This window comes from Rhamphochromis sp. 'chilingali' (genome assembly GCF_963969265.1).
Source record: "Rhamphochromis sp. 'chilingali' genome assembly, chromosome: 16".
NCBI lineage: Eukaryota > Metazoa > Chordata > Actinopteri > Cichliformes > Cichlidae > Rhamphochromis > Rhamphochromis sp. 'chilingali'.
In genome coordinates this window covers 20312755-20336725 of record NC_137943.1, presented here as the reverse complement: position 1 = coordinate 20336725, position 23971 = coordinate 20312755, and the positions used below count along the sequence as shown (strand labels likewise).

Sequence of the window (23971 nt, the reverse complement as noted above, 5' to 3'; positions counted from 1 at the left end):
CACAAAGCCATGATCTTCTATTTTCTTCCCCCCCCCCCCCCCAAATAAAGTAAAGCCATCGTGGCTGGTGTCGCCACTAGATGGGGTAATTGGATCTATCTCGTTCAGATGCACCTTCAAAGGGGACTTGTGCATTTCATCCTTGCATAAGTTGTATACCGCAGTGTGATGGCAAACTAGAAATTACTCATTTGGAAGCCAGTAGCACTCCGCATTTAAACATTAACATTCCTTTCACCGGCTTGATAACTTTTATAAAAGCCAATAAAGTCAATACAACAGCAATAACCCTTTAGAAATTCTACCTTAGCAACCCATTAGTGCACTGAATGCTATCATGTTTTGTCGGGGAGCTTGAATATTTCTATATATCAAGAATGTCCAAATTAAGCTCCATTAGCGAATTTTCTCTTACCACAATGAGCGAACATGGTGTGGTAGAGGTCTGCCATATTTCACCGGTACAGTCTAATGTATGGATCTATATGTCTGCTGGATGCCGTCCATAACAAACCTATTGAAAACATGGTTCTGATTAAAACATGACATCACACTTTCTTTCTGATTACAGATGCAGATTACAACAGCAGCAGGCACAGGTGGGCACTTAAACAGGTGTCTCCAGTTTCACCATGTAAACTTGAACCTGATCACTGCCAGGTAATATCGCCTTGATTTTTTAACGTATACTTTCTATTATGATTCGAGACCTCATAGTCTGTACGACCACAAATAATAGTCTCTTTTTCACTTCAGACATCGTCATCATCATCGTCATAACAGTTTTGATATTATCAGAAGCACCTGAGCGGTTGTAACTATGAAAAGTGACGTTAGAAAATTAGCTAAACTATAGCTTAGCTAGCTAGCAAGTCATCCTGTTAACCCTGACGACGATGAAAGAATGAAGGGAGGTTTATTTAACATGTGTGAGTGTATGCTGACTTATGCCATGTACTGAAACAAAAAAAGTGTCTTTGGTTTTGGTCACTAATCATTTGAACTCATTTCCGGATTGTCTGTCCAGCTACGAGAAAATAGAAGAAAAAAAAGTAAAAGAAATAATTTTTAAAAGTTATTTCTGAAATTTTGTCCATCATGATAATGGAAAAAATGAGATGATAATTTTATAAAATAAAAGCAATTACTTAATTGAAGGAAAACTTAGTGGTGTTTATAAGTTTCGAAGTTTGGTATGTTGTCAACATTTGTTTTGTGTTGTTTTTGACTAAATACACACTAGCCCTCTGTTTACTTATATTTTAAAATACAGCAATCTTTTCACTTATGATGAAGTTCATGCAAACCTCTGCAAGATCTTTATCTGGCTAGGTCATCCTTAAAATTGAAATATTTATAAACTAACAGAGGAGATAAAGCAACACTGTGTCCTTGTTATGCATTATAATCAGGTTTTTAAGAGACGGCACCATCAGCTGAATGCTACTTGATTACAGGATAATGACACTAGCGTTTGCACCAGTTCAATCTGCATAAAGCGGAGGAACTGATAAAGGTCTCTCTAATTAGGATGGTGTTTACATCGGGCTTTACATACACCTATTAGACTGCACTTATCAACGTCCCACAAAGCCAGACTTACTGTGATAATGCAGGTTGCCACTGACTGTTATTGTTGAGATACCATCTCAGATATTTCCTAGTATTCTTGGTAATGATATGAAATCTAGAGACGTTATTATGAGGGTGATACAGCCTTTAATGGCAGTGACTTTGTTCATAATAATCGTGGCCATTTAGGTTTTGTGTCTTGCACTCTTCCCCATATCCCCTCTTATGCCCATGCCTAGTAGTAGTCATCGCTGTCTCCTTTAGGCAGACTGCTATGAACACATTATGGATGGGTGCATTAGTGAGTGATGCAGAGCCTGGGATGACTTGCCTTGTTTTCATGTGAGAGTGCATCATTAGAAAATGTTCCACTTGGCAGGGAAGCGCGTATTAACTGCAACCGCAATGAAATGAGGTTGTGATAGATGGTTAAAGTTATACAGGACTATTAGGTTGAAATATGAACCTCTCAATTGTCATGATGAAACAGAGGGCTATTTGCGTGGTGATCAGTGCATTGAGAGACAATTGGAATCTGCAAAGACCCATACAATACATTATAGGTAGTGGGCTAAGGGCTGAAAGAATACAGAAAAAGTAATCATGCTTCCACTGAATGGTCTGGGGCTACTGTTCAATTCAAGGCTCTATAAATTCATTTAGGTTCTTCACCAACATCTCAAGCATTGTGATGAGATTTGAGGAAAATTTGCAAACAGGAAACCTCACCTAAGCCCAGTTGTAGACTTTTATGTGTCACATGTATAGAAGCAAAGCATTGCTGATTAGTTATCCAAGATGTTTAATGGTATGAAATATGCAAAGCAGATTGTGTGTGCCTAGCTTAATACAACTGGATGAACTATAGTATGATACAAGGAAAATTAGAACAAGTGAGCCCGGATTAAAATCGGAAAATACATACAGTAAGTGCAACAGCTAGCTTGTCTTTAGATAATGTCAATAGCCAATTAAACTTGCCTATCATCTCTTATCAGTTGTTCCACGACCTGAATGCAAACTTCATGGCAGGCATGTGCTGAAATGTGTATCTAGCGTATTAACCAGCACAGAGTTGCTCAGGCACTGATCTCGCTTTTTCTGATAGGAATAACATGAAATAACACATAAACCACTAAGATAAGAAACACCTGATGGATAATTGATCCATGTCTAAACTTGGACGGTCTTTCTGACTCTCTTAAGCTAACAGCAGAGCCAATTGCAAACACATTAGCATTTAATATTACTGTAATTACTGTGTACATTTCATTATGTTCCCAGTATATTAAATGACTGCTCAGTGTGGAGGGAGGGCTATAGTTTAATTTCTTTCTGTAGTACTGTGGCACACAGTACTCAAAATAGCATTAAGAGCCTCATAATCAGAGGGAACTAATTGCCTATGATTGCATAAATGAAGTGCCTCGCGCTCATCAGGGCCGTTGCTGATGTCCAGCCTCTTACTGACTGCCTTGGGATAGGAAGGTGGTTGACCACAATGCAGAAAGCCTTGGAGAGGCAGCTACTGGTGGGTAATGTGAGGAAACCATAGATTTAATATGTCCACAGGGGGCTGTGAGGGCAGGGGGTGTTACTGCTGCTGATGTTTTTTTGTTATCATCAGAGTTGCCTCCACTTCACAGAGAGAGAGAAAAGGGGGGAAAAAAGGAAACACGAATGCCCACCATTTGAGAAATGAATTTATCGAAGTGGCTGTCTTTTTCCCCATTAGTAAGTGTTTAGTTCAGCGTTTTAAATAATTGCGTTACCAGGAATGATATTTAAAATACATTTGGGAGTCAATGAGGCGGGAAAGTGCCTACATGTTTTGCTGATGACACCCGGGCCATTTGGAAGACATCAAAGTAGAGAGGAGGTAGCCCAGATGCATATTATAAACTCATTATGTATATCATTTAAAAGGATGTACTCCAGCCGCAAAAACAATATTCCTAGTCTCTCTCTGGTAATGTGTGTTTTCAAAGTTGAAACTCTTACTCGCCTTCAGTTTAATGTGGCATCTATTACCAACTGTAACATAAAATAAATGACCTTGATTTCCATACCAGAACAGTCGTTAAGGTATAGATGAGATGCGGCTCTGCCTCTGTGTTTTCGAGTAGAAAAGAAGGTAAAACCTCTTCGCCAATATCGTGTATTTCTCCACCTGTGGCGCAAACTTTGTTTTCCGCAGAGCTTGCAGGCATCTTAATAGACTCCAACATGAAGGCGGATAAATACACCTTAAAAAGTGTGTTTTTGATACGCAATGTATCAAATACTGCTAAAATTAGATGGTGATGGTGTCAAATTGAAGGTCACCCTTCCATCCTTGGTGTCTACAGAGCTGTGAGATCTGTTTTGTTTTGGGTTTTTTGTTTTGTTTAGTTTTTTTCTGCTGGGTAGAATTTCTACTACTGGAAAATGGTTGTTCATCAGTCAAAAGAGATGTTTGTCAGATGCCTAGCGAGTAGGCTTAAGAGGCTTAATTATGTGCCGTCCCTCCGCCATCAGAACACTACACGTGGGGCAGAGTGACACAGCGGTTGCCAGTCATTCAGCCTAATGTTCTAATGCAGGGAGCCATGTGGATACATAAAATCCATTAAAGCTCTTGGAAAAAAAATACTGAGCTGAAAAAGGCATTCTGCTAGCTACTCAGGGGCTTACAAATAGGGCATTCTTATTTGCTCTTCCTCTAAGAAAAATGTCATGGCAAAATCTGACCTTATAGGTCTGGAGATTTTTTATTTTTTAACATGTTTTTTTTTTTTTTTGTTAAAACAGTGAAGGTGAACAGTGGACAAAAAGGTTCACATCCACTGACTTTTCAGACTTATTATGCTCAATAGATTTAAAGTAGGAAAAGTTGAAAGAACCACACTGAAAATCAGTAGTTTTTAAGCCTCCTTTTGGTAAAGTTTTGCTAAATTACATGTAATTTTAGTAAACATTGTATTACTTTTAAAACAGCATGCACTGGGTTTAATACTAGCAGCCTAACAGAGAGACTTTATAACTTTGCTGGAGGCAAACAGGAGAGGTTTGAGTGGCTGCGTGTGAGACATAAAAATAGCATTTACTTGTCACGCTGCAGGGAGGGTCTCATGCCGAATATCAAAACAACTCGGTGAATCAACCCTGTGAACAGCCGGCGGGTACAAAGTGGACATCAGCCAGAGAGAGTGAAATAACAACAGAAACAGAGAGAAGGGACTTGTTAGACATAATCATACACATATCGCACAACAAGCATGTCGAGAGGCAGCTTTGTCTTCACGTCCATGGCCTTGCGTTCTCTTGAACTTGACAAGGACACGCTAGAGAGATACAAGTACAGCAGGCAACTTGCCTCTCATAATCTGAGTAGCTATATGCTGAAGAAGGAGGCCAACAACAGAGCACTGCTGAAGTCCCTGCCACCAGCTGTCTGCCACGATGTGGTCATCCACAATGCTTTGTATACAGGAGACCTGGAGGCTATGCAGCACTTTTTTCCTAGAGGATCCACAGCAAACCTCATCATTGAGCCACAGGGAGGGGAAATGCGCTGGGCTGCCAGAGGGGAAGGTAAGAGACAACATCTGTCTTCATCAGTGATCTAAGAAGTCACATGAATCGGACCGTATTTTCTCGAGATTGGCATCCAAAATCAGAATGGTTTGAACACAACCGATATTTCCTGTGATATGCACGAAAAAACTAAAGGCAAAAACATATAAAGAAATCACTACTGTGCATTGCTGAGCAACGTGCATCTGGCGCCTCTCGCTCAATAAATCAATGCAATATTTATAGCCACAGAACCCGAAGAGCTATTTATAGAAACCATCATATGCCCACTACATAATCAGACCTGCGAGTCATCTGTTTGTTCTGTGCAACAGGACAATCCATTAGATTCAGTTGTGACCCTTCCATTAAAGACTGAGTCAGTGTCCGTTTTCAATAACTTGTTTCGTCACTGGCAAAACATCATGAAGGACTTTTTTGTTGTTGCGAAATAATGTGTCACTTCTAATTTCTTAGACTGCAAAACTGTATTAGCTGGATAATTAGGCAGGTTACATGCAATGCAGTCATTGGCTCTCATGCCACTGGTTCAAAGGGTCAAGCACAATATCACATAACACCTCCCTGAAATAGCCCTGTCTGCACAAACAACCTGCATAAGTGGTGCTTCAGGAGAAACCTCACAACTAATACATTTTAAAAACAAATTAGCTCGCTGTAATATGGCTTACGTAGCACCTAGAGTGAAGTGGCGCAAACAAAAGAAATACAGAGAAGATGTGATCGCCACAGCCAAGGCTACAGGTTGTATCCTGCAGTTCTGGAACTCTTTGCTCGTGGGCGATGAGCTGACTATCCTCGGTATCGTGGATGATGATGAGTATGGCTACCTTATTGATGCAATTTATGACACCAGCAACTTGGAGGAGTGGAAGAACTTTAGATTTAACTACAGAGGCCTGAGTAGGTCCTTAATTTTTATGTTTAATCTTGCATCAGCAAGGTTAAACTAGATTTTGATGAAACATGTTATGAGTACATTAAAATGTTACGCTGTATACCAGGGATGTCAAATTACATTGAGGGTTACATACAGTCCACTTTGATTTTAAGTGGGCGAGACGGGTGAAACTCAACTTTGTCAGTGTAAGGATGTTTAACCAAACATCTGATCCCAGAGGTACCTTAATATAAGATAAAGAAGTGTAGTTTCAACATGACATCTCAGTTTTTCCCGCATGATAAATGTGTAAAAGTACAAAAAAATGCCTGGTAGCTCAGACTATCATGTATTTAAAAACCTAAGGTTTTTGTTCCACTGAAAGTTTTATGTTTTAACCAAGAAAAACAGGTACTTCTCTGTCATTTCATTCTTTATCTATTACTTAACTATGTCTATTAGTTTATAGCGGGAAAAGCTGTAAAACATATAAAAATACAGTTGAATTTCCAAAAATGTTTTCCCTATCTAATGTTTTCCAAAAGCCATCCCCTGGGCTGGATTGAAGCCTTGCCATACCTATTCTGGCCCCCAGGCCTTATTTTTGTCACCCCTGCTGTATACTATATCTGCTGAAGCATATATGTGACATATATACTTTATGGCTTGAGTTCAATGTTGGCTTCATGACACTTTTGCTCCCTGTTGGCAGGACTGTGGTCACTGACTTATGAGCAGGAGCTGACGACACCGCTTCACATCACAGCTGGCCGAGGCTTCGCGGACTGCCTGAGGCTCCTGCTGCAGCGCAGCGCAGATGTTGACCTAGCACCTGGCGGCACCACTGCGCTGCACGAGGCTTGTGAAAACTGCCAACCAGAGTGTGCCAAACTCTTGCTGATGCACGGTGCCAATGCCAATGCTGTCTCAGAGGACGGCCTTCTGCCTTTGCATGTTTGTACAAGCCCTGAATCCCTTGAGTAAGTGAAATCCAGTAAAACTATGTAAGGGTATTTTCATTCCTCATCTAGTTCAGTCACTCTTAAGCACCAGTACTTGAACTTGTATCCTTGTAGCTGCAAGGTTATATAAAAGCAAACAAAACCCCTGAGTATATTTACCTGAGCAAAAGGTGTATTTATTGCAGAGTAAACATTCTGTTGTTTCTGTCATTTCTTCCTTCAGGAGTTACATATTCCAGGAGCAGGAGGTGAAGCTACAAGTGACAGTAAAATATATTAAATTTGGGACTGCTGCTGCCCCTAGTTGTAAATTTTGCTGTAATATAAACAGCTGACAAAAAGCATAATGCATTAAAATGCCTTTGAATCTGAAAGGGAAAAAAAATCTAAAGTGTAGGAACAACTGATCTACCTGATTCTATTAATCCTGTCTGCAGATGTGCCAAGTATCTCCTTCAGTATGGAGCTGCAATCAACGGCTGCACTGTAGATGAATATGACACTCCTCTCCATGTGGCTGCCAGGAATGGCCTCCCAGACCACACTGAGCTGTACCTGCGTCATGGAGCTGCTGTGGACAAACAGAACTATGAGGGTCTCACCTCCATCAATTCTGCTTGCTCACAGCCCCAGGAGGCACAGGATCTCCGTAATTATTTCAAGGTGTGTCAGATACTGATAAACGCAGGGGCCAACATCCACACTGAGGAACAGGACAAACGCACTCCTTTGCACATGGCCTGTAAGAATGCGAACCCAGACATAGTGGATCTGCTGCTGGAAAATGGGGCCTGTGTTAACAACATGGACTATGGAGGTGAAGCTCCAATGCACAACATCCTGAAGGTGGTGGCCTACAAGATTTCCCATAGTCCTGAGAGGATTGTCCGCTCTCTGCTCAACCACGGCTCCATTCGGGTGTGGCCCGGTGCTCTTCCGAAGGTAGGGACCTAAATGCTTGAATATTACATGGAATCAGAATAAAACGTGTGGAGAAGCATGCTATCACGGCTACAGCCAATTATTCATCAAGGTGGCTCATTTTGCATAATTAGCAAGTACTGCACATGTAACACCTTGACTAAGATTTCTTTGAAACACTACACTGTTCCTTGCGATATTCCAGACTTCACAACTTCACATTCAAATCATTACCATCTCATGGCACAACATGAAGTGTTGCACTCTCAGCGGGAAACAGACTACAACTATCAGTGAACCCACGTGCACTACACAAAATGCCTGGTTCCTAATTAGGCAAGTGTTAATAGGAGATTAATTAGCACTAATTGCATAATTTCCAGTTAAACCCCTGGAGGGAAGACCAATCTGTTCATTTCACAAGTGTTTAATTACTTTATTTCTTCAGTTCTATGGAGTCACATGCTTGCTCGTGAACTTAAATGTTGATTGTTTAAATCGTACTGCTTTGCTCTGAGTTGTGATGCACCTTGCAGGTTTTGATGCACTGCTCCAAATCGCCACGCACTGTTGAGGTTCTCCTGAATGCCTACAGTCACCTCAAAGTCACGGACACCTGGGTTGAGTCCGTGTCAGAGGAGGTGTTTAAGGCAAGCTTTTTAAATGTGAAATTATGAATTAGGTTTACCATTTTTTAATTATTATTATTATTATTATTATGTTTAGTTAAATGTTTTAGTCTTCATTGTCTTTAAATTAATACTTTTAAAGTGACCCATCTCAACCCATCTTAGGTAGAGAAAAATATTGTAGTTTCTTATAAATATGAGGGCTTTTAAAAATGAAAAGAACATTAAGTAATTTATCATTATTTTATATTCAGAAAGCTATTTTTTAATCATTCATTTTTAAATATAAGCTGATTGCAAAACTAAACTCAGAATATCAAAGCATCAATATAGAGCCATCAATCTAGTATCAGTTCATCAGTTAAATCTATTTTTTGTGTGTTTCTGTCCAAAAAAGGAACACAAAGAATTTTATGAGTCAGTCTTCTCCCTGGAAATGACTCCTCGCTCGTTGCAACACTTGGCTCGCTGCAGTCTCAGGAGATTCCTGGAAGGCCGGGTACACAAAGTGGTCCCAAAGCTCGATCTGCCCAAGTTCATCAAGAACTATCTTCTCCTGGATTTCAGAGGATACATTCACTAAAAGTCCAATCTGAGTGTGAATATTTGTACCAAATATCGATGGTGAGAAAAGTCCAACAATGTGAATCAATACACAGATTTTTTTTTAGGTTGCGTGCTGCCATACATAAGATTTTCAGGAGGCAGACGCAGAGTCGTTTCCTGTCATGTTTTGATCCATGTCTCAGCGCAGAAACACGTTTGATGTTGCACCACAAGAGGGCGCTACAGACTAGAATTATTAAATTATGCAGTGGGGCTGCAGCTATATTGGTTTATATTTTCTTTACTTTTTTGATCACTTTTTCTTTTCTTTTTCTCTTACTTTTACACTTTAATTTAAAAAGGACGACTTGCTTTAAATTGTATACATAGTTATTATCATAGGTCAGCGCTAGGGAGCATAGTAATTATGTTTTGCACATCGAGTATTGCTATCAAAATATTTGCATTAATCGTTTGAGATGCCTGTAATTATATGAATATATGATTAAAACAGGCTTTAAATGAAAATAAAGTTTTCCACTACTGCTGCATGATCTGGTCATTGTTCTTTTCATGTTTCGTGTTTTTATATTTTTCTGTCATGTTTTTGCTTGTAGTCATTTTTCTCTGTGTGTGTTTACTGGCTGTTTTGTCATTGCCGCGTTTTTCTGGAAATTACTCATTTATAACACAAAAATATTTTAGGAAGCACCGGTATCCAATCCAGTATGCCCTCAAAAATTTAAAATTGAAATCAAATTAAGCAGAAATATGTTGAATAACTTTTAGAGATATTTGAATGTGTGTTGTGAAATTATTTTTAGATTTGGTTTTTGAGGTTAGAACAACACAGGCGAAAAAAAGAGCGCTTCTTCTGTTCCATTACTTACTGGGTGGAAAAGTTTAGATGGAGACGATCTGGACCTTTTTAAAATTATTACACGGGGGGAAAACAGCTTTAATGTGAATTTACAGACAGCAGATAGAGGTTCGGTATCATTTTTATATCCCTGCCGTATAAAACTTTGTTTTTAGTCATAAAGAGGTTGAGAACACAGGCCCTATTTTAACACAGTTTTAATTGGTCTTTAAGAAATGAAACGGGCAATCAGAATTTCGTTCACAAAGCGCGCAAAGAGCAGCAACGTAAACTCAGAATAACCCGAAAAAGAAAGGAAGACGAGCTCGGCAAATGGTTTCAGTAGATCAAAGCGAGGTGCTGCTGAAGTCACTTGCAATTATAAGAATTAGCCTGCCCTGGCCCTCCACTGCTAATCAGAGTCGGTGGTGATATGTTTATGTCCTCATGCAATCAGACGACCAGTTGGAGAGCCCGGGCACCCAGGACTCAATAGGGCTAATCATCATCAGTTCCCATTGCCATTTAAAAGGTGAGATGATCTGCGATTAAACCAGTGCTTAAGAAAAGAGATTTTTTTTCTTCCCACCCTATGCGACTTTGATCAGGGACAAATTACTTTTCCAAAAGCGCACAGTAAAATTAGTGCTTTATTTAGTTTCTAAAAAAAGAAAGAAAGAAAAAAGCACACGTTGTTTTAATTGGCATATGGCCAGCAAAAGAGATTAAAGTTTATAGATTTATAGATTTAGATTTGGGGATTACCGGTAGTAACTTTAGCCACTGTGAGTCTGTGTCCACACTGAAGTTGACCTTACAAACGGCTTTTATCTGAATCTAATTTCGCAAGCAGCATCTCTCTCTCGCTCTCTCTCTACCTCGCTTGCTCTCTCTCCGGGGAGCGATTGTCGTGGCACTTCTTCTTTCTGAAGCCAAACGCATTGTTTTTAGCCGCGGAGAATGGGAGAAACATCTGCCTCTCCTCCCTCCCGACTCTGATTCCCATCGGTCCCAATATTTCAACAAAAGCCACCGTTGTTTTATGCTGTCCCTTGAATCCAGAGTAATTACTTATCATCAATCAAAATTAATAATAGCTGATTGGGTTGGTGTGGTCAACGATTATAGAAGGGGAAGGGCTGGAACAGTCTCTCACACCGTTTTGCAGTCAATGGTGAACCTGGCAAAAGGGGAGGAGGGCTTGAGGAGGGGTGGATGAGGGGGGTGACTCGTCTATTTGGTCTCCACTGGGAAACTACCGCCTCTCAAGACGGCCAAAAAGTCAGAGGCTGAATAAGGAAATGAAGCGTAATTTGAGGAAGATGGATGAGCCCCCAGGGAAACACCCCCTTTTCATTCTTCTTGTATTGCAGATGATAACCAATGCGCTCTCGCCCTCTCTTTCCTCGCGCACACACACACTGTGCATCAGAGAGGGGTGAAGGGAGGAGTTGGAAAGAGGGGACAGATAGAAAGAGGGAGCGTGTGTTTATGTCTCAGTGTGTGACAAATAAGAGGGAAAGGGTAGCGCTGGTGCACACAACAAAGCGTCCGACTGACTGAAGCATTTAGAACGCAGATATCCGAAGAAGAGGTCTACTTCCAGGGATGACAACACAGCAGAGGATCTACTTTCAATTCACGCTCTCTTTAAACTGAAAGTTTTGCTCGTCGTCGACGGAAGGACATTTGCTTTCAAGTTTTCACCGAACAAAAGTGTTTGCCTGCAAAATGCAGCGACCAGGCGGGCAAGGGACGGCGTTTTCAATCGATTCCCTGATAGGGACCCCTCAGCCCAGACCGGGACACCTGCTCTACACGGGCTATCCTATGTTCATGCCATACAGACCTTTGGTTATCCCACAAGCTTTATCCCATTCTCCTTTATCGTCTGGTATACCTCCACTCGCGCCATTGGCTTCTTTTGCGGGACGACTCACCAACACGTTCTGTGCCAGTTTGGGACAGGGGGTGCCGTCCATGGTTGCGCTCACAACAACGATGCCAAGTTTCTCGGATCCCCCGGACAGTTTCTATCCACCACAAGAGCTGCCTGGTCCACGTTTAAGCGCTGCCGACCCGGGAGCGAGAAGGCAAGAAAGCCCACACTCCGAGGAGCTGCACAGCCGGGACAAGAGCTCTGAGATGCTCAACTTCTCGGAAACTTTTCAGACAATATCAGGTAGGCTCAACCACTTCTACAAGTCATTCTCTTTCATTATATTTAAGCCTCGGGGGCTGCCGCGTAAAAGTGACCACTGTGCGTAAAATGCGATAAAGCGGAGATTAGTGGCCTCTTGGGTGAAGATGAATTAGCAGGTATAGTGTATAGTTCTAGTTAATCTCATCTTTTCACATTTAGAGCTCTTGATTAAAATGCATTTTACTAAATCCCGAGTATGCAGCATAAAGCGAAGCTTTATGAGGGAACTGCCGTTTCAGGCACGTTTGCTATTTTAAAAGGCCGTATTTGGAATGATTTCTGAACCAGTCTTTATTAAAGCATAAAACAGAGCTAAATGCCAAGAACTCCAGTCTATATGTGGATGCAGCATTTTCTAAGTTTCTCAGTTGCGGTGGAAACTTATGGAACAACTGAGTGACCACAAACAAACCGCTGATGATTCAGCATGACTGATCTGATTTTTTTCTGAAATTTTTTTCTGAAAAAAGTTCTTTCACATGATCTATGCCAGCCTTTTTTCCCCAAAACACACCAAGTGTCGTCCAACATTGTGAGACATCTGCAGCTGTCACCGCTGATTTGCGGGATCATAAACTATAAAATCACTAAATGCGTATGTTTGCGTGTGTTCTTTGTTTATCTTCGCATTTTAGGCGAGACCAAACTCTACAGTTCAGACGACGAGAAGCTGGACCTAAAATCAGCAGACACAGTTTGCAGCGACCGAGAGGACAGCTCCGCGGACAGCGAGAACGAAAGTTTCTCGGACGGCAACAACTGCGGCGCCCTGTCCCAGAAGAGCAAACTAAAAACGGGCTCGCAGGAGGCGCTACCGACCGGCAGCTCAGCAGGGAAGAGCCGGAGGAGACGAACAGCTTTTACCAGCGAGCAGCTACTCGAACTCGAAAAGGAGTTTCACTGTAAAAAATACCTTTCTCTGACTGAACGCTCCCAGATCGCACACGCACTCAAACTGAGCGAGGTGCAGGTGAAGATCTGGTTTCAGAACCGTAGGGCCAAGTGGAAACGGATCAAAGCGGGCAACGTCAACAACCGGTCGGGAGAACCGGTGAGAAATCCCAAAATTGTGGTCCCCATCCCGGTGCACGTCAACAGGTTCGCTGTGAGGAGTCAGCATCAACAAATAGAGCAAGGGACCAGGCCATGAACTGAGATGAAAATCCAAAAAAAAAGAATATTATTAGAAACACTTGACTCTAGGTTCCACTGATTTGTTGAACGCATGAAGCACAAAAAGGATGTTCCAATTATTTTGTCTGAGGGAGAAGAGGATTTACTCACAGACAGACCAATTATTTGGCAATATGCTCTCATTTTTATTTATTGTTTCTGTTAATATGTAAATATAAATGGGTAAAAACTGGTACAAATGAGCACTATGAGATGCGACTGTAAAGATTTTTTTAAGTATTTATATGTAGGGCCAAACTGTTTTGTTGGTTATGTGCATGTCCTCATTTGATGAAGCTATTCTGGATTTATTTTTTTGTTTGTTTGTTTTGTGTTTCGTACAATTTGTTGGAGACATTTGCATGTAACTTAAGGCGTTTTTTGTTTGGCAAGTGTAGAAACCACCTTTTAAAGCTATTTGTGGAAGAACAAAAAAAATGTGAAGGAATTAACGACCAAACAAGAGACAACTGTAAAGTATATTGACCTAATAAATCGCTTTATACGAAAGCTGGAATCCAGGTTGAATCATTGTTATTAAAATGTAGAGCAACAGCTGTTGAAATCATTTGATTACGCTAAAATGAAAACAAAGGTGGCCTTTACTGTTTAAACATCACGAAAGATTATTGAACAAGTTCATTAAAAAAAAAAAAAACTACGGTCAGGCGGCTGTTTTGACTAAAAATATATCCTGATGAAACGTTGAAATTTTATCATAAAAAATATTTCTGTTCATTTTTTTTGGACTTAGAAGACCTTTTTAAAGCATTTTTTAGAGAGTTTCAGTGAGGCGTTAGAAGCACATTAATGTCTGTTTTTGTGTAATTTCATAGCTTCTGCTGCACATCTGTTAGTCTTAATTTCCTGAAGTTGCAAATTCTTTTAGAATCTATTAATTATTTATTTTATTTTATTTTTATTTTATTTTAGATACATCAAGGACCTGAGACGTGGAACAGTCTTTTTTAAGGTAGCAGCAGCAGTGATTGATTTCTCTTTAGGAGGCCATGTTGTCTCAACTGAACTGATGGATCCTCATTAGGCTGAGCACATTCAACACTCTGTAATGAACTTCTCTATCAGTCACTGCACCGACACAAACAGACATCAGCTCTTTAATCTCGTGGCGCTAAAAATGTTTTTTTGTAAATCGATCCAAAAAGAACTAAATATGAACAAGAAGTCATTTAATAGGACGCATTAAAGTCCGCTTTGAAGGCATAATTTATTGGTGCTGTGTCACCTAATAGATACGAGATACTTTATGCATCATTTTAATACAACTAATATCCCTCAGAAATGTCGACATCTTTCGAGATTTACTAAAATATGAAGTATTTCATCTTTTGTTTCAATGGCCGAAGTAGACGATATTTATAAGTTTGATTTCTAATGAATGTTATGATTGTAAGAAGCTATGTTGCTCCTAAAACGCGGATTTTCTTCAGGATACATACACAGACCTGTAGCTAGTAAATGCAGTTACTCGTCTTGTACTTACAGAAACAGACCTGAGCGAATAAAAGCGGTGCTAAATGAAATCAAATCGGAAATTGTACTCTACATGCCAGCAGTATTAACATAATCTCTAACCAGAAACAGCTACCCTATTACAGGAGGAAGGCTTGGTGTTTTTGTGAAAACTTTCATCACGGCCCTCGGTTTACACGCTGTCTCTGAGCTGCTTGCACAAAACCTTATGTTGGATTTTTTTTTAACTTTATATCAGATGGTCTTCGTGATTCCAGAAAGATTCAGTAGACGTCAGATCACGTTTATTTATTTATCATTTGAAATATGATAATGGGGCAGGATTCCTCAGATAATTAATATTTCATGAAATTAAACTTTTGCCACAATAAGGTGGGTTTGGGTTTTTTAAAAAAAACTAATCTCAAATAGCAACAGACATCTATAATAATCTTTACATTTAATTTTCCTCACGCCTCTGTTGAATACAGGCTTGACCTCAGAGCATAAACAGACACTTCATGACCCGGGCACCCATGAGTAGTAAACTTTATTTCACCGTCCACCTCATGCATTAAGATTGTGACACTCACATGGGGATTCAAGGAGTGATGATCGTGTGAAGGTGCAGTGGAAGTTTGATTATGGTCCAAGAGCTGACTAACATAGTTGGTTATTTCCACGTCACTGTGCCAGAGTGCCACAGCTATTTCAGACCCCATGCATGCGCTGCATGGAGGGACTGACGATGAAGAGCCATGACAAAACTCATGATAGGCACTGGCTGTTATCACTGAGATCCTGCAGGTTTAGAGCTGTTAGTGTGGAAAGAAATAATATTGCTGTTATTATTAATGAATTATTAACGTGCAGAAGCTTTCTGGAGGAGAGTAATGTGTAGCAGACTTGAGTTTCTCGGGTTACTGTGTTAATCCATTCAAAGTTTCTAACAGTCTGTTCTTTTTAAGCCGCACATTCAGTAAACACTTCAATCTCGAGACTCCATATTCTGCCATTGTGCTACTTGAATCACAAATTGAAATATCAGAAGTTCTTTCCAGCAAAGACGTGTAACTATTCCCTCATTCCCACCTGCAGAGAGAGAGAGAGAGAGAAAGGGAGGGAGGAAAGCGAGGGAGCTCATTACTGGCTTGGTTGTGTGAGTGTGCAGGCTGCTCAGCGCCGACTGGAGGCCTGACTTCTTGGGAGGGTCCGGACGGTCGTGGCTGCAGTGATGTATGGGCAGATGCATCAAATCGCACAAGATAAACAAGCGATGAGTTTCATCAGGGCCATCATAGCTTTAATTTGGCTGCCTAATGAGTCAGATCTAGTGGCGGAGATAAGAGTTGTCAGAGGCCCGGCTCTAATGAATTTCTTGCCACTTGTAATCAAGGTTGCCTGTCTGAGGGGGGATGATTAATGGAACCCTGGAGGATTCCCTTGGCCCTCAGCCTTCATTACAGCTAATGCATTCTCAGGCAAATTAACAGCAAAATGCAGGCAAAAGCCAACGGGGAAGGGGAGAAAAAGTAAGGGAAGAAGGAGGGAAAGGGAGAGAGTGATGGGAACAGAGCGTTTATATAAGACAAAGGAGTGAGAGGAGGGTGAAGAGGAAGATGGCACGGTGGGTATGAAGCAGCCAGGTTGGGCAGCAAGTAGGGAAAGAGAGGTCGATCACTGAGAGGATGGGGAAATGAGTATGGAGACGTGGGGCAGTCAGGAAGGGCAGGGTGCAACATGGATGTACTGCTCAGACATGATGGAGCTGGAATTGATAATGGATGTTTAAGTCTGTGGGGGATTCAGGAGAGGAGAGAGGGTCAGGGCAAGAGAGGATATAATTACTGGTTAAAGAGACTGCAAGATTGAAAAGAGGAGGAAAAACAGGGAGCAACAGAACAGATCCACATCAGGACAGGCAGCAAGGAACATGTAAGATAAACATTTGTTCAGTGCCACCTTGATGCAGCATTCATATCAGGACTGGGTGCATCACTCACTGCCGGTGACCTGCGGCCAAGCAGCTTCTGCATAAGGGAAGTATGGATTTAATGTTTGCAAATATGGTCTCGTCAGGTCTTTGTGTGCCCATCCATCAGCCTCAGACCCACCTCTGCAATCTCGGAGGCAATTTGTCTGAGAAGAGGTGGGCGGCAGAGAGCCCTCCTCACTGTTTAGCAAGCCCTGATGAAATATCAAAACACACGGCGGTGCAAACAAGCGCTCCAGTCTCACCACAACAAACACAAGTGGCCGGGGTCTGCCAAGACACGAGGCATGGTAATAAATTACAAGACCTTTTTTTTTCTCCCTAGGTAAGAACAGACAAGCACTAGTTTAGATATGTGCGAGCAAACCCTTTAAATTTTGACATTAAAGACCTTGAAGGTTTATAAATCTTAAATCTACAATTATTATTATTAAACAAAACACAAGAGTGTTACCTGATCTTGCAATAGTCCCACAGACTACCTTTAAAGGTTCATTTGATATCATTTTTTTACATTCCCTGGGTTTCATGGCCTGCTACCTTAATCTGAGTTAACTCTCAGCTCTTTGTAAGCTGAACTTTTCCTCCAAATAGTTGCTCATTGCTATCAAAAGCCAAACAGGAGGAATTGTTAGATATATATCTCATGATTAGTGCATAGAGGCCAAAAAGAGAAGGAGTATAAACGAAAATAAGTTCAAAGGAATGTGAGATGGATTTGATTTTTCATGACAGCAACCGAACACCTCCCATCTAATGCTGCTAAAGGATAGCTGGTGATAATGTTATTCTAAATTAGCCCTATTAATTTCCTCCCTCTGAGGAGACTCCAGAGGAAGGTCACTAATCCGCAAGGTGAAGTAAGCAAAGACAATACTACCCAATTACTAATAAGGAAGTTGGTTGAGAAAATTTGTTTTTAAGAGCTTTAAAGCGTGACATGGGGGAGTCAGTCTCCATTTCAAGGCAGCGCAGAGGGAGGAAGAGGAGAAACTAAAGAGAAACCAGGTGATAAAGAGCAAACAATGCTGGCCAACAGAAAGAGGAAGGGGATGAAGATATGCTGAGACAAGATTAGCAGGAAATAAGAAGTGGATTAGTGAGGGCTTGACTCCTCTGAACACAGATCTTTCAGTTTTCCCCACAGTGTTGTGCTGCCTGACACTAAGCCCAGCTCTTTATCTTAATCCTCTTTCAGCAACTGTTGGGGGTCCCTCGAGCAGGAAGTGAAGAGGGTGGTTCACTTACCTCGAGGCAGGCCTGGCTGAGTTGTTTCGGACACGAAGTTTGATGAAGGGACACGCAAAAGAGGAAACGCGACTTCTAATTTGAAAGAAAGCCTCACCTTCACCGTTAAGGCACAGCAAGACAAGAGATGGGAGAGACAGGAGTGTGATGGATAATGAGTGAGCGACACACACACACACACACATACACAAGACAAATGCGTTGATTTCCCTAAATCCAGGGAAGGCTACATCGTTTTTATTTGAGTGTTTATTAATAGGTCAACTGTCAGCCAAGCATCCAAGCATACAACAAGTTATTCTTTAGCTTTTGATTCACGTTCTGAATGTAAAGGAATTACAATAGGAAAATGAGCAAAAAACAAAACAAAAACAAGAAAATATATTTACATACTGCATTATAAATATGTTAAATGTACATCATTATACACAAGTACCAAAGATGGTCGGTTAACGGCAAGACCAAACAGAAGTACCTTAAAAAAATATGCCAAAGAAGAAACAAACAAACAAAACAAAACATATCAAAATACGGTTTGTTGGTCAGGAAGACCGAAAACCATTTCAGTTCAGGAGTTTGTCTTCAGATAAAAGCATTAAGCTAATATTTACACTTCATCTTGTTTTCAGGGGAAAAACAGGCAGATTTCTAGTGTTTTTTTTAAATCATCTACAGTATGTAAATAAGGGTAATCACTGTACACGCTTAACTCCTCTTACTGATCCCCTTGGACAACAAAATGCACTCAATGAAACAGGTTGGTCAAGTAAAGATCAGAAATAAGGCCAGTATCACATTACAGTACTAGTAAATTCAAAGAAGTCAGTTTGATTTCTTTTGGGGATGTCTTCAAAGATTAATTTGACATTTTATTAAATATGCTTATGCGCCTCTTGCTGGGAGGAAGACAGGAAGATCGATACGACTGTTAGGTGTGCATAAACTCCAGAGCAAGAAACCCCAGAAATATAGGGACGTATGGAGTAACTTCTTTATTAAGCCTAGTTCCATCGTGGTAACGGCTCTGTAAACAAGGTGCAATGTACCTAAGTAGAACCTTTACCAAATGTGGTTGATAACTACTTCATATGGCTGCTCTGGAAAAACATCTGTACACAATCTTCCCATCAAGAAAGCAAATAAGCATATTTTTTTTTTAAATGTCAAAACTTTCCTTTACAGTATCTCCATCGCCTGGATGAACAAAACCCTCTTTTGACCCCATGGTCATTTTCAGTAGGCTCTGAAAACAGGAATACTGTAACGCAACAACGAAACCATGTAGATAAGGTACCAAGTTCATAACTTGCTCTGTAAACAAACATTCTGCCTATGTAAACACGTAAAATCAAGATGTTTTAAAACCTCACAAATGGCAGTTTAATAAAAGGAGAAATACACCCACATTGTGCCGACTCCATCTAAAGTCATTTTTACGTCCGAGTCCCACTTACTCTAAATGAGCTGGCTTATCACGTCTGTGGAATACTGTACATTTGTAATAATGCAAACTAATTATACTCGTCTCTCTATATATATGAACATCTTTGCTCATTTGAATCCCTAAATGTCTCACGTCAGTCACGTGAATGCGCGTTGTTAGCTCCCTGCTTTCGGGCTGACAGGTTCTCAGGGGGAGAGCACAGAGGTTTAAGGAGAAGGTAAAAGGCTGCTTCTCATCGACTAAGTTCAAACTTCTTATAAGGAATAAGGCAAAGGAAGAAGAACTACTTTTTACAGTGGTCTGTACATTGTTACACAGTTATGATCCCAAATCGTCACTGACAGTTTCTGTCTCCTCTCTGGCGTCCTTTCAACAACAGAAATGCCCACGAACACGCGAGCACAGACGTATCGTAGCGTTGTGTACGGACGCACACGCGCGCGCGCGCACACACACAGTACCAGTATATGCATTTCACAGCAACAACAGAGGAAGTCTTCTTTAGAGTACCAAATACGACAGCCTTCGGCCCCAGGAGGCGAGTGGATATTCCAGGACGCTCACGGGATGAAATTGCGCGAATCTGTGTCAATTATCAACACAATCTTGTCATTTGGGAAATTACTCCAACAAAAAGATTGTAATGGCACAATTTCACTGCTTTAATCAAACCTTTGAATCTGAATGAATTCTGATTGAAGAGGAACGCGTACAAAGCCATGTGGCTCACTGGTCATAAAACATTATGCCCTTTAATTCCTTTGTAGTCACGGACACTTTTACCCGAGCATCACAATAAGGGTGGCGAAGGAAATGACTCAATTTCACCCGATAGGAATTGTGCAATCAACTCCTTTATGATGATCTGAATCCATTTCCCTGTAAATTAAGTATCTAAATCATTTGGACTCTTTAACTATAATTGCTTTGCCTTTGTATATGAATAGTATGTCAAGAGTTTGATAGCTGTGTTGAAGACATGCATCATTACGAAAGCCTGCAACAGCCACTGATATCAAGAGAGATTTAGTTTCTTTCCCACATCAGTGTTTTGTCACTTCTAAAACTATTCTTTACAGTTTTATGTTATTACACTTAGGATTGGAAATTTGAAGGAAGTTTCTCATTCACACTGTATAATCAGTTCACATCGCAGAAGGGGAAGACATAAAAAGGAAATGTTCAAGCATTAAGGAAATGCTTTTCGTAGAGTAGGTATGAATGCCAAAGTAAGTCATTTGTTTGGTTGACGCTTAAAAAACAAAAAAGCTTAAAGCTCATCGTGATCACTTCAGACCGAGATTGAATAAATTTAACAAACAACAGGAATAAAAAATAATAATATAAAATAAACAATGTACAATGTCCGAAACCCCAAACGCTCCCGCTTCTGTCAGCGCGGTGGAATATCTGCAGTAGGTCCGTCACTCCTGATACCTATCCGTGCGTACTGGTTTTGGGTTACACAGTGTGAGAAACAGAGGAGGAAGTACTGGGAGGAGACACGGGTGGGTTTAGGTGGGTGCTCGTCTGCAGCTGCTTTCTGGCTCCTACATGATGCTGATACTGCGGTTGAGCTCACACTGGGCGTTGTTGTTGTTGATGTTGGGGTTGCGGCGGCTCATGTTGGGTGTGGGCACGGAGGTCAGGCTGCTGGTGTCGTTGGGGCAACCGTGTTGGAGTAATATGTCCGCGCACTCCTGGCTCACAGCCCGCCGAGCGTAGGACAGCGGCGTTTGGCCGCGGGCATCTCGGCTTTTCACATCCACACCGTACTGTGGGAGAGAATGGTTGGCAAGAAAAGAACAAAGGCCAAATTTAGGACATAAGCATAAAGTACAAGTAACTACACGTTATTTTTGGCACGTCCTCTGGAATTAATGCTTATGATTTAGGTTCATTGATTAGATTTAGTAATAATGTGATACGTTTTTGATTTCCCTGAAAGCACTCTGTGAAAAGCCCTTTTTTGGTGGGGTGGTACAGTACTGTGCAGTCTTGAGCCATCCTCCACCCCCCATTTCTTTGTATTTTGCTAAGAAAGTTGGAAATACAGCATATAAGAAAGACGTTGTTACATCTGAACAAGCACAAAAGCCAACATTTGGTATGAACACCTGTATGTATGACACAGCCTCTATTAGGCAAGCTTTGTACATTGTAATGACCTCCTTATGTACTGAGACCTGTTAGGGCTGATTTTCAGTCCAGTTCTTGTATACACTGTTTTCTCCTTATCTCCTCTGTACATAGTGATGATGACTAATTAAAAAAATGGTTCTTTGCTAAGTTGTGAGTGCCGTTTTTATACTTGAATATACTATAATATACTTGAAAATACTAATATTCTATAATATTTTGCCTCCTACATTTGCCTTCCCCCAAGGTTCTCCTCTTTTTTTTCACATTGCCAAATGAATTCTTCCATGTTGTGAAATTATGCCCAGTTACTCACTGAAATACCTCTGTTGTCCATCCAATTCAAAATGCCACCTAATACTAAGTACTTAAGTGCTACTATTTATACCAAAACATACAATGAAACAGTAGTTTGTGTAGATTTCCAGATAATTTCCCCTAAAATCCCTTTTGAATTACTTTAAAATCATTTAATAAGTAAATTTAAAAATAATTTTTCCATGACTGACAGTTGCAAATGCTCTGCTGTGAAAGCAGAATTCACTGCTTCAAATGTTCATCCACCTTTAACAATGCTCCCAACAACGCTCAGTGGAGCCCACTCACCCAGATGAGCAGCTGTGTGATGACTACATTGGCCATAGCGCACGAGAGGTGCAGAGCGGTGCGTCCATCTCCATCCCCGTAGGTCTCATTAACCTCCTCCTTGGTGCCATGGGCCAGCAGCAGCACCACCAACCTTAGGTCATCCTCCACCACCGCCCGAAGCAGCTGCTGCCCCAGAGGCACATCTGACTGGGGCAGTCCCACCAGGAACAGCTTCTGCTCGTACTTGGCTCGGATCCAGCGCTCCTTCTCTTCCCTGGAGGGAAGGAAATGACAGGGGCAACGCAGGTCAGGCAGGGTGAAACATGACGAACACGCTATGAGCAATTTCGCACCCAAGTTAAAGAACTTTCTCGAAACGTATCTCATAATTCAGAGGCCTTGACGTAAAGGCAAAGACATGTACAAAAGGAGAAATGCAGACACACAGGGGAAATATTAGAGTAATTGGCCTAAGAGACTCACCGGAGTGCAGTGACATTTCTAAATTATTAGAGCACAGGAAAGTGACTAGCCTTCACTATCACAGTGGGAAATAATACAGCAAGATGTGCTGGAAAGATGAGAGAATGCCAAAGGGTGTGACGCTTTGGGCAATATTCCAGTTTCTAGTGATTATGGTCGTCAGCATGACCGTTAAAGCCTGGCCAGCTTTCTAAAGGTTACACATCCTGAACAGCATGTCTGCTGTGGACAATACGGGAAGGCGGGGGACGTATTTTTATCAGCACTGTCGGCTGTCAGTCTGAACTGGTGGATCCCCTCCACAAAAGAGGCAGTGTGTCTCAGAGCCCCAGTCTCCCTTGGGGTGGCTGGGCCCTGAGTCAGATCGATGGGGCTGAATGGCAGCCAGAAAGGGACAGTGGGATGTGGGGCTCCTTCACTCCAGCCCGCAGCAGAGAATAGAGGATGAGGGAAGGCTCCATCCTCTATCACCAGGCAGAATTCTATCTATTGCTCTCCATCTTGACCCCCCATTTCATTCTGTGCCCACATACAAACTGTACAAATAGGAAAGGGGGAGAAAAAAAAATCAATATCAATACGCGAATGACTGAGCATGCCCAGTGTGGTACTAACCCGGTGACCCTGTCAGTCGGTGTGATAAGAGGAGCAAAAAGAGGCTGTTGTTTGGATTTGTGGGTGAGTGACAGAACGGGGAAGGTTTGTAAGGATAAGTTAAAGCAGCAACGCTGGCTAGAGTGACAAGGCTCTCGTGGGACTCTCTATCAGCGGGTCGAGGCATAGCAGCAAGTACAAACGGACACTCTAACTCAATTCAACTGTATTTCATCATCAAATAATGGCCAGCTTTCATCATCATTTATTAAAAAATTACCTTTGGATGAGAAGTGGAAGAATCTGTCTCTACACAGTGAATAACATTGTGTATGTATCAGCTTACTATAAAGACCTGGTTTACACAAATGAAGTAAGTCAGTTCTACATGCTCTGGTTTAAGCTACCCATCATGTAAGATTACATTTGTGAGTTTTGTTAGTTTATCTGTTAATATTTTCCACTCTGTAGGTCCCTCGCCAATTTCCCCACAAACTGAAATGCCCAAACATAGCTCACAAATATTTTTTTTCTTTCCCGAACAGCTGGATATTTCTTGGACAGATTAAAAATCTGTGGGTTAATAATAATAATAATAATATTTTTATTTGTATAGCACTTTTCAAAAAATAGGGTGCTTCACAGTATTAATAAAACTTACGCAGTGAAGATAAGTACATATATTGAA

The 23971-nt window shown here is 41.1% G+C and overlaps 3 protein-coding genes across 4 annotated transcripts in view; 2 read left to right on the top strand and 1 right to left on the bottom strand.

The window, feature by feature from the left end:
* Positions 1–4829: 4829 nt before the first annotated feature.
* On the top strand, positions 4830–9123 carry asb10 (ankyrin repeat and SOCS box containing 10; the record flags this gene model as incomplete). Its single annotated transcript, XM_080907175.1, has 5 exons — positions 4830–5145; positions 6741–7008; positions 7428–7932; positions 8448–8561; positions 8938–9123. 5 exons carry the CDS (start codon positions 4830–4832, stop codon positions 9121–9123), a joined length of 1389 nt encoding a protein of 462 aa, XP_080763301.1.
* Positions 9124–11321: 2198 nt separating this feature from the next.
* gbx1 (gastrulation brain homeobox 1) lies at positions 11322–13831 on the top strand. The gene is made up of 2 exons (XM_080861312.1): positions 11322–12127; positions 12784–13831. Exons 1-2 carry the CDS (start codon positions 11677–11679, stop codon positions 13296–13298), a joined length of 966 nt encoding a protein of 321 aa, XP_080717438.1. The 5' UTR covers positions 11322–11676; the 3' UTR covers positions 13299–13831.
* Positions 13832–18241: 4410 nt separating this feature from the next.
* The window catches only part of agap3 (ArfGAP with GTPase domain, ankyrin repeat and PH domain 3), a 118216-nt gene continuing 112486 nt past the window's right edge, over positions 18242–23971 (bottom strand). For both annotated transcript variants that reach the window (XM_080907581.1, XM_080907580.1), the window contains exons 17-18: positions 22225–22480; positions 18242–21254 (exon numbers count right to left, since the gene is read on the bottom strand). In XM_080907581.1, coding sequence (XP_080763707.1) covers positions 21030–21254; positions 22225–22480 — 481 coding nt within the window. In that variant the 3' untranslated portion in view covers positions 18242–21029. The remainder of the gene's footprint in view (positions 21255–22224; positions 22481–23971) is intronic.